Below are 11,455 nucleotides of genomic sequence, written 5' to 3'. Positions count from 1 at the left end.
TGTCTAAAAACGTTGATGTGAAGGTGCATACAGCTGAGAATGCTGCTGATATGCTAACAAAGTCTTTACCGGTTTCAAAGTCAATCACTGTATGGAATTGGTAAGCTGTTGTATGCAGTGCTAGCTTGGTAAGAAGTTAAGAGATGCTTGCTTGGTGAGAAGCTAGGAGAGGCTAGCTTGGTGAGAAGCTAGGTGGAGCTAGCTTGGTAAGAAGCTAGGGTGGAGAGAGGAGAGAGAAGAGAAGCCTATGTGGAGTATGAGTCAAGGTGGAGAATTGTTATTCTGTGACTCATATCCACGTGTACATGCCAAGTGGATACTTTATCTGAGTCAGCAGTTAAAGTAAAGCCAAATGATGAACTGGAAAGTGTAAGGAGCTGTTACACAAGAAGACAAAATCCGTGAGGACCACACTGACCGTGGTGGACACCTGTCGAGCTCTCAGTGGTTTGCTTGGGGACCAAGTTTGCTTTATGCTAGGGTTAACTGCATATATAAAGCACTTGGAGGAGAGGCTTGGAGGCTAAGGCTAATCAATGGGATAAGGCTTGAGGGGCTGGAAAGAGAGCCAACTCTCAAGAACAAAATAAGAAGTTAGAGGGAAAGCAAGAAGGAAATCTTCACAGGATTTGTGAGATTTGGGGTTGGGAAACAAGAGAGAAACGGTGAGGTATACACAGGGGAGTGTCAATACAACTTAGATGAAATAGATGTTGAGAGCTTGAGTGTTATCACTATCTTGTAATCTGTAACCTTCTTGATCTAGTGGATTTTGTTCTCTCTGCACAGTGGATGTAGGCATGTGGTAATACAGGTCGAACCACTTTAAATATTGTGTTATATATCTGTTCTATAGCTTTCAGTTTTAGATTTGTTGTAACTGTAGTTGTGTTCGGTATCAATAGTCAGTTGAGTCAACACAGTGGTATATGTGTGTTCATTCTTGATTTGATTTTCATTTTGTGTGGCTTGTTATTGTCTGTGGACCTGAATCCATAACACAACACATATTATATATTTCTGTAAGGGTAATATAGTCATTTCAGTATAGTCAATAAACCTTTTTAATAGAGGTGGTATGCTAAATAAAACCCATAAGATGAATGTATGTTTTAAATGTTTTAACATATGATATTTTTTAGCCATTAGACATTAGACATTACACAGGCAGTGAATGCTAAAAACTCTAGGAAAAATTGGTAAACAAGTAATATGTAATTTTGTATTAGAATTCTAAAGTACAGAGAAAGAAAAAAAAAATTTGTCAAAATTGACAAAAAGTTTGGCATTCCCTTCTCCAAAATAGGCGGCGAATAATCATAGATTTCAGAAAATTCCAAACCTCAAAATATAGACAGTGAGATTTAGATGATTACCTAAAAGCAAATAAAAAGTGGATTTAGATTTAGATATAGATATAGATACTTATATAGATATAGATATAGATATAGATACACGTAAATGCTGGAAACGAAAGTAAGCAGAGGTTTTCCACTAGAGTCAAAATAGATTGTATCGTCTGAATCTTGGTCCTTCTCATTTTTTTTAAATCCGTCCTTTTCTTTTCTTCTTCCCTTTCATATTTACATTTCCTTCAAAACCAGCATTCCTCCATTAATTTCCATCTCTATTGATTCCTTGGGAACTAGTTCAACGGGATTAATTTAATTAATTGTATATTTATTTACTAAACTAACACCCACCAAGAAAGAAAAACAAACCCCAAACCAAATCAACAAAAGATTCTACCTTTGGTGCATAAACAAAATCCAAAGAGTGTTTTGTTTAGTGAAGGGGAGCGTGAGTTGTGGGTTCCTTTTGTTTGTGCGGCGGTGTGGGTGAAGTGTTTTTGCATCGTGCGATCGGGATGGGGAAGGTGGCGGTGGCGGCGGCGGTGGTGTGCACCGCGGCGGTGTGTGCGGCGGCAGTTGTGGTGCTTAGGCGGCAGATGAAGAGCTCGGGAGAGTGGGCCAAGGCGGAGGCCATTTTGAAGGAGCTGCAGGACAAGTGTGGGACCCCCACCGCCAAGCTCCGGCAGGTGGCCGACGCTATGGCGGTGGAAATGCACGCCGGAGTTGCCTCCGATGGTGGCAGTAAACTCAAGATGCTAATCAGCTTCGTTGACAATCTCCCCACCGGGTAATGCTTATAATTAGATATATATAGCTTGTATGTTAATTCAGTTTCTGTTTCTTGTTTCCATCTTTGTTTGATTGTTTGTGAAGTGTGTGTATTTGCACTAATATTTTCTAATGTCAAGATTGAATCTTTAGGCCTCGTTTGGTTTGTGAGATTAGCCGCAATTAACTAAATAATTGAACTTTATTTGATGTTTGGTATCACCAATACCGGAACTATTATGTTATCATGGCTTATCTTGCCTCCTAGGCATTTTTTTTATTCGATCTGCCAAGGTCCAATAACACAATTGGGTTCCATTAGATTATTTAATCTTATCCTGGCAACCAAACGAGGCATTTGTGTATAAATTGTCGGCTGCGAAACTGTCTTTGTCCAGATTTTGCGAAAAAATGACATCATTTTTAGCTTAATGTATCTCTAATAAGTTCGTACAATCTCTTTCTAAAATGGCATCATCAATCCGAAAAAATGACATCATCAAATCCGATAAATGGCTAGTAGCCCTTCTGAAATTCGTCACCGATGTGGAACTGAAGCTGGTTAGAAAATCACTAATTAAATAAATCTTGTGGAGGATATTATTTTAGGGATGAAAAGGGATTGTTCTACGCATTGGACCTAGGTGGAACAAACTTCCGTGTAATGCGTGTGCAGTTAGGTGGCACTATCAAACAAGAATGCGAACAAGTTTCTATCCCTCCTCATTTCATGGTCGGATCATCTCATGTGAGTGTCTTTCAATATAAATTAAATTGCCGTTTTTTTTTCTTTTTTTTTTTTGGTCGACACCAATTATAAATAATGATCTTTGATTCAGGAATTATTTGATTTTATTGCGGGCGTGGTTGCCAAATTTGTTGCTAAAGAAGGTGAAGACTTTCATCTTCCACCTGGCAGGCAAAGAGAGCTCGGTTTCACCTTCTCCTTCCCCGTTAGGCAATCGTCTTTAGCATCGGGGACCTTAATCAAGTGGACAAAGGGCTTCTTCATTGAAGATGCGGTTAGTTTAATTTATTACTGCTTTTGATTTTATCGTGTTATTGGGTAATATTTGAATTTGATTGTGTTTATAATAGAGGTTGAGTTTAGATTAACTATCCTTCATATGCATGATTAATGTACGGGTCGATTTATATCACGGGCTTCTAAACAAGGCCTAATTGTGCAGCTAGTTTGTTGCACTAACAAGTTTTTTTGGGGTTTTGAATAGGTTGGTGAAGATGTTGTGGGAGAGCTGAAAAAGGCAATGGAAAAAGTTGGCCTCGATATGCGTGTCACGGCTTTAGTGAGCGTCTTACTTTATTTCTCTAAGATCCATTTATTTTTATTCTTTTTTTTTTAATTAAAATTTATTTATTTGGTGTTTGGGTGGGATGCAGATAAACGATACTGTAGGAACATTAGCTAGAGGGCGATACACCGATCCAGATGTCGTTGCTGCTGTGATACTTGGAACAGGAACTAATGCTGCCTATGTCGAACGTGCACAAGCTATTCCTAAATTGGAGGGTGACTTGCCGAAATCCGGAGAAATGGTCTGCTAAATTTTTTTTTTTTTGCCAATAAATATTTTTAATAAGTGATTGAATTGACTGAGATTTCCTTTTCTTTTATATTAATTATTGGAGGTTATAAACATGGAATGGGGTAACTTTCGATCTACGCATCTTCCACTTACGGAATACGATCAAAGTCTTGATGATGAAAGTTTAAACCCCGGAGAACAGGTTACTTTGTTTGTACCCTCTCTGTTTTACTATTTTCGGTTTTTTTATTTTTATTTTTTATTTTTTTAGTCTTTTTAATTTTATTTTAAATTTGTTGCTTGAGTGCAGATATTTGAGAAGATAATATCTGGCATGTATCTTGGAGAAATTGTGCGTAGAGTATTGTTGAGGATGGCTGAAGAAGCATCGTTTTTTGGTGATAACATCCCACCGAAACTCAAAATTCCATTCATATTGAGGTATTAAATACGAATTACATATATATTGTTTCTTTTGGTAGTTGACTCATGTAATAATAATAGTAAGTAGATATGCCGAGTCGTAACAATAACTGATTGCACAGAACACCCGACATGTCTGCAATGCACCACGACACTTCTTCCGATCTCAAAGTGGTCGGGAAAAAACTCAAGGATATTTTAGAGGTAATATATTATTAATCATAATTTTCTATTTTTCTATATCGTATTACGATGAATTGACTCAAGTCACATTCACGACACAAAAAAAAATAGGTAACTAGTTCATCGTTGAAAATGCGGAGAATTGTGGTGGAGGTGTGCGATGTTGTGGCCTCGCGTGGGGCCCGCCTTGCCACTGCAGGGATAGTAGGTATTCTCAAAAAACTGGAGAGAGAAGGAGAGAAGGAGCGGTCGGTTATAGCTGTGGACGGTGCATTGTTCGTGCACTATACTGAATTCAGGAACTGTATGAAAAGCACACTAAAGGAACTGTTGGGAGAGGCTGCTTCTGACAGGGTTATTCTCGAGCATTCGAATGATGGGTCGGGTATTGGAGCCGCTCTCATTGCAGCTTCTCATTCTCAGTACCTCCCAGTTGAGGAGTCTTGATCCGGTTATAGTGAAGTTTCGAAATTCGAGTTCTTTTTTTCTTTTTTTTTAAATGAGGGAGATAGTCTTTTTGTTAGACTGTAGTTTTCAGGATACAAATAAAGTTGGGGAGGTTAAAATTGTTTGAAGTTTAGTGCTTACTATAAACTGTGTAACAAAAGGATTAAAATTGTTATATGTAATGGGATATAATAAGAACAATTAACTTTGAATAATGAGTGAGAAATTAGTAGAGTATGAGCATCTTTGTTGTTTCTCATCTATGTTTATTTTGTTTATGGAAATTTATCATCTTAATTCTTTATGGATTTAGTACAATGGACAATTCTATGTTACACCGAAGTCTACATTGGGTGGATCTTTACCGTTAGGGATGGACATGGGGTGGGTACGGGGTACGGGGAGGGTTTTGGAAAACCCGCCCGTACACGTTTCGGGTTTGATTTTATTAAACTCGTCCCGTCCTGGAGCCGTAAGAAATATATTTTATTTATATTTATAATTCATTTAATTAAATATCTTCAAAAATGAGTTTTTATAATATAAAAATATATTATACTAATAGGGCACAAGGCTTTTATTTTGCTGTTTGGAAAACCAACATATTTGACCTTGCGATGCACGGATAACATTTCAAACGTAAAAATAATAATTAGTTTAATACATGACAATAACAATTATAATAAAATTAATAAGTGATATATGTAACAATATTAACACTTATACAAATTTAATAATACAAATCCATTCAGAATATATATATATATATATATATATATATATATATATATATATATATATATATATATATATATATATATATATATATATATATACTTAATTGACAATTATCATAATATGAAATATGAAATTGATCATTAAATAAATGAAGTAAATAAGAGAATTAGAGAAAATAGACTGGAAAATATGAGATAAAAATAATAATAACAAAATTATAGTGTTGTGAATCATGACTGTGCTAGTTGAGATTTGGTGTGAAACAATTAGAAGAAAAAAAAAATGACTGCAAAATAGGAGATATATTTACTTTTTTCCTTTTTTCTACTATTTTTGAAATTCGGTCCCATCCCGTAATCCCGAATTGCCATACACTTTAGTCCCAAATAGCAAAATCGTAATCCCGAATTGCCATACATTTTAGTCCCAAATAGCAAAATCTCAATCGGGAGGGGACGGGATCCCGAATCCCAATCCTGAATAATGCCCACAGTGAGATTAATTCCTAACTTTGTGGGCATGAAGTGTTAAAAAACTTATAACTGTTTAATTTATATGCGGAAGTTTTACCTGGTTTTGTTATTTTGTTTAGGATGCATGTTTTCACATAATATACCAATAGAAAAATAAATCTCTATCACCGGCCAAAACTTTTAAGCATCTTCTACAAATACATCAGTTTTAACAGCCAATAAAACATGATGGCGCATACATACTACTTGGGCCAATATTTGGTCTTTTCTATATAATTCTTTGCAAAATAAAAATTATTGAAAAAAAAATAGAATAACTAAATGATGAAAGATTTTTAGTGCCTATAAAATAACGATTGAAAGACTTTGAATACTTGTAGTTCTTGAGAAATCAGTTGATCGAAAATACTCGTGTTTATCTTATCTATGCAGTTTCACTTCTACCATACAGCGGGTGCGCCAGTGGTTGGTTTGTCGGGCAAAATCAGACATGTGGAGACGATGTTTGTGGGCAAACTTTACCTCATGTATCATTCCAAAGAAAGAAAGAGAGCGCAAATAAAATGGTAACGTCAAATTTGGATAAGTTCCGTGAAGAAGCAGCTCCTATTCAGCAGTGTCACAATCAAATTCAGCTAAATTTATGTTCAAGAAATCGAGTCTATCGATACGTGTTCGGTTTTTCCCTAAAACCAAACCAAATTGTACCGTACCGTGCACACCCCTACTTCAGCGTCAATAAATATAAATTTTCTTTTATCTCCCAGATCAAATATTAGAACACGATCTCAAATTAATTTGGAAATAAACTTCGATAATTTTTTTTAAATAAAGAAACTTTTAAAAAGAGACGAGGACAACATTTATACCATAGAATCCATCACTAGGACCTTCTATATACACGACCCAGGAAAAATAAAATTCAAATCTCACGACTCCTCTTTTCGAGTTAGTACGAAGCAACTCAACCTGTCATTTCTCAAAACTTTTAAATACCAGAATACACACATAAATACTTAATCTTTATCTAAAAAACTAAGCTATCTATTCATATGTAATGTATGTATACATGCTTTCGAGTCAATCCTAGAAAGAGGGCCTATTTAAGTAATTAACATAACCCGAGCTTTTCAAGCAAAAACGAAAACATGGACAAAAAAACCGTGAAGGATATGGAACTCATATATGCCACAAAACTCTTAACAATTAAACAAGGTCCTAATTAGGTTTAGTATTTCATTACACCGATGGTTCCTTTTTGTAACATTCATTTCATGTAAACTTTGATACTTGGTCGAAAAGTGCAATAACCTAAATATTCGCATGATTCGATGAAGTAAACAAATTGAAAAAAAACAGTTCAACGCATCTAATTATTCACCATCGAGTTTTGCGTAAACATGTATGCTCTTTATTTCTACAAGGTACATACATTCGTTCAAATATTTGCACAAAGTCGAAAACTTTACCAGTTTCACTACTTTTTCTCGGCCGAAGAATCCGAGTCGAGCGACACATTATTGAGCCTCTCGAGCGCCAAAACGAGAGCCTGAGTGCCCAAATCGCCCTCACCGTGTGCCTTAAGCGACACGTACAGCTGCTGAGCGAGAGCCAAACCGGGCAAAGCCAACCCCATATTCTGACACTCCCTCAAACAAATCCCCAAATCCTTCACAAAATGATTCACGTAAAACCCCGCCTCGAAATCCCTGCTCAATATCCTGCTCCCGTACAATTCCAACGATTTCGACCCGGCTGCACCGGTCGAAATGGCATTAATGTAATTACTCAAATCCAAACCAGCTTTATGCGCATATATCAAACCCTCGCATAAGCCCACCATTGTTGAGGCGATGGTCACTTGGTTTGCTAATTTACAGAACTGCCCCTTCCCGGGCCCACCCATGTAGTACACTCTTCCTAGATTGCTCAGCAGAGGGGTGAGGCGATTCACCAGGGTTTCGTCGCCGCCGGCGAATATGGAGAGTGCCGCGAGGCGGGCGCCGCGGTCTCCGCCGGAAACAGGGGCGTCTACGGAGGAGCAGCCGGCGGTGGCGGCCGCGGAGTGGATCTCGACGGCGAGGGAGGGGTCGGAGGTTGTCATGTCGATTACTACTCCGCCTGGGCGGAGGCCGGCGAGGGCGCCGGAGGTGGGGTCCAGGAAGACGTGGCGGACGTCGGAGGGGTAGCCGACGATGGAGAAGATGACGTCGGATTGGGAGGCGAGTGATTTTGGGGAGTCCGCCCATTGGGCACCCATGGAAAGTAGAGATTCGGCCTTGGACTGAGTGCGGGTGAAGATAGTGACAGCGTAGCCGGCCTTGAGGAGATGGGAGCACATAGAACGGCCCATTACGCCGGTGCCGATCCAGCCGAGTTTGGTGTTGGATGGGCTGATGGGTTCAACGGCGGCGGCGGAGGCCATGGAGTGGCGGAGGATGAGGGAGTAGGGTGGGGTTTGGGAAGTGAAGCGATGGAGAGAGAGGAAGGTAAATGGTCGCATCTTCGAGTAATTCTGATTGAGTGGTTATCGGAGCTGGGTATAGTTGTAATTCTGTGCGAATTCAAGGGTGTTTTGGTAAATAGACAGGTTTTATTTCCATCACTCGGTTTGCCTAAACTCATATATATATTAACAAAATATAATTAGTTTTATCACAATTGATTTCGTTTTTGTTTTCGGTTTCATCTATATATAATATAAAAAGAGAATCTATACCTCAATGATTGACATGTGGCAAATGATGATGTCATTTGTCAAAATTGCTTAGTTGGAGTTCAATTGATGAGGTGGATTTTTCAATTGATTATGTGTCATTTTTATTTAGGTATGTTTTTAAGTTCTTTCCTATTTCACATTTACACAATCATTTAATAATTACCACATATTTATATATAATATTTCAGGAATTTAATTTCCTATCATTTCTAAAAATATTATATTTTTTATAGTTTTAATTTTTTGAACTATATTTTTCGTCTGTTCTTTTTTTTTTTTTTAAATTCAGAACACTCAATTTTTTAACGAATATTCGATTTTTATATCATATTTTACACACTATTTTTTTATAGCGAAATAATTATTATTATATTTAATTATCTATACACGGTTGATTAATTGTTTTTATCTCACGTTTTTAATTTAATTTTCCGAAATATATTTTTCGAATGTCTTTTTTTTTTAAAATAGAACACTCATTTTTTATGATATATATTTTGGAATTTAGTTTTTTTAATAATAATATTCGAAAATAATAATAATAATACTAATAATTATTATTTTTACAAATCATTAATAATTATTAATCACTATACATGGATTTTTTTGTTTAAATATTTTGCCAACTTAATGTATATGTATTAATTTAATTTTATAAATATTAATAACTAAACAACATTTAAAATTTGAAATTAAAATTTTTGTATTCCAAATTTTGAATTTCAAATATTTTTTTACTATAAATTATCAATCATTCCCCAATTTTATGTCATATAATTTGATTTCTTACCTATTTAAGTTGATTGGTTTTGATTCATATGGTTAATTCATGGAAAATATCTAATCAAATAATTGGTAAGATTATAACATTAAATGTGTATTTCCATAAGAACTTACTATTTATTTTTTTATTATATAAAATTCAAGTATAAATACCCCGCATTCCAATCCATTTCACTCACTCATACTCTCCACCCGAATTTTACACTCGCATAAAAATAAAAAAAATAGGTCAGCCCGAAATGGCTGCAAAGAGGAAATATTGTATTTTTTTGTTGTTAATATATTCATAGTTTTACATGTTCTTTATTTCATTATTTTGATATAATGTATGTGTCTAATGGTTATTTACACATATACATGTATTTAGTCTAACATGTTATTTGTTGTTTGTTTATGTTATTTTTGTAGATATTATGGATAATATCGACATATGGGCTATGTGTGACGACATTGGTTGCGTCAAAGGAATAGAAAGAATTTCGTGAATCTCATATGAATTGTACGAGAAAAAATACTCATTTTTTTCAATCCTTAAAAGACCGTCATCGAAGTGATAAATGTAAAACATTATATGCAATTATCAATTTTCTATTCTTTATATATGTCTGTAATTATTTTTAATATTGTTTCATCAAGCTCATTTAGTATATGGTTATATATGCAATTTCGCTATTTAAAATTTTATATATTTCATTTTTTAATTCGTGTAAAGTTGGATCATCGTCTGTCGTTTTTGTTTTTGGAAACTTATTGTTTTCGTCTTTTTTTCTTGATTTGTTTCACTTAACTACATTGAAATGTTGAGTGCTAATATATTATCACTAATTCATTATATAGTAATTATATTGTTTTATAATTGTACATTAATTTAGTTTATTAATGCATTATTATATTAATGGAATGGTAATATGTCAATTAATGGAATAAAATATTGTATCGAGTTGTCCTTTTTATATACCCAATCTTAGGAAATTATAATATATTAATTGAATAGTAATATGTCAATTAATGGAATGAAATATATTTAAATTTTCATAAATAATTTAATAAATGGTATATATAAGTAACATATTTCAATATTATTCCATTAAATATTTAATGAAGTAATAAAACGCATTATTAACTAGATTTTTAATTTTTATTACATTTATTACGAATTAATTATTTTAATAATTTTTAATTATATAAATTACTTTATTTATTTAATTTTCCTAGCATTTTTCATTATGATTTTTTTTTTTGTATTTTCGATAATGTTGTAACATAAGTATTTGTAATGATTATTTTGCATATCAACTTATACTTTAGAGAAGAAAAAAAATAATGTCTTACATTAGCATAAAATAATAATTTGATTTGATTTGTTTGATATTCTTATTAAAAGTATTGATTTTAAGGATAAGATTAATGACTTGATTTCATTTGTTTGATATTCTTATTTAAAGTATGAATTTTAAGGATATGATTGATCACTCATTTTATTTGTTTATTTATTTTTTGTTATGTTTGTCTTTGTTATATACAAATTGATATTATTTAGGTTTCTATTTATTACTGTATCAAATCAATGTGTGTATTATGCTAAATAAATTATGAGCATAATATTTTATACCTAATAAACACGTAAAAGTGGTAATATTTTAAAAGCCATGTTATATTAAAATTGGTTACTTTTGTTATGTTTCCTTGGTTATGTTATTTCTGATTCTGATTAATTCATTACTATTTAATGTTATTATCAAATCAATACATGTGATTTGAATAATTTTTTTAGTAACCCCTAACAATCGCATTTATTTATTATGCATCTCAATAATTTCGGATTCTTATTAATTCTAATTGTTTGAATTTGTTTGATTTGTTCTAACCGAGTAACACAAAAAATAATAAAATATATTGTTTGCTTAAAGTTATTTTATTAACTTATTTAGTATGTGAAAATGAAGTATAAAGACCATCAACACAAACTGATCATTTATCTCATTCTTTCTCAACACGTTTTGTTATGATCATGCTAAACCA

General features: G+C 33.9%; 2 protein-coding genes across 2 annotated transcripts; one reads left to right on the top strand and one right to left on the bottom strand.

The window, feature by feature from the left end:
- The first annotated feature begins 1,378 nt into the window (after positions 1 to 1,378).
- LOC105969292 (hexokinase-2) lies at positions 1,379 to 4,957 on the top strand. The gene is made up of 9 exons (XM_012994037.2): positions 1,379 to 2,139; positions 2,730 to 2,868; positions 2,960 to 3,142; positions 3,353 to 3,427; positions 3,522 to 3,677; positions 3,771 to 3,869; positions 3,978 to 4,108; positions 4,213 to 4,294; positions 4,385 to 4,957. Exons 1-9 carry the CDS (start codon positions 1,868 to 1,870, stop codon positions 4,718 to 4,720), a joined length of 1,473 nt encoding a protein of 490 aa, XP_012849491.2. The 5' UTR covers positions 1,379 to 1,867; the 3' UTR covers positions 4,721 to 4,957.
- A 2,323-nt stretch (positions 4,958 to 7,280) lies between these two features.
- On the bottom strand, positions 7,281 to 8,534 carry LOC105969293 (6-phosphogluconate dehydrogenase family protein). The gene has a single exon (XM_012994038.2). The coding sequence runs from the start codon at positions 8,432 to 8,434 to the stop codon at positions 7,409 to 7,411; it is 1,026 nt and encodes a 341-aa protein (XP_012849492.2). The 5' UTR covers positions 8,435 to 8,534; the 3' UTR covers positions 7,281 to 7,408.
- Between the last annotated feature and the right edge of the window lie 2,921 nt (positions 8,535 to 11,455).

The sequence above is a fragment of the Erythranthe guttata genome, chromosome 10, assembly GCF_056151865.1.
Source record: "Erythranthe guttata isolate IM_541 chromosome 10, IM_541, whole genome shotgun sequence".
Classification (NCBI taxonomy): domain Eukaryota; kingdom Viridiplantae; phylum Streptophyta; class Magnoliopsida; order Lamiales; family Phrymaceae; genus Erythranthe; species Erythranthe guttata.
Note: the sequence above shows the minus strand (reverse complement) of the source record. Positions and strands in the feature narration are given on the sequence as shown.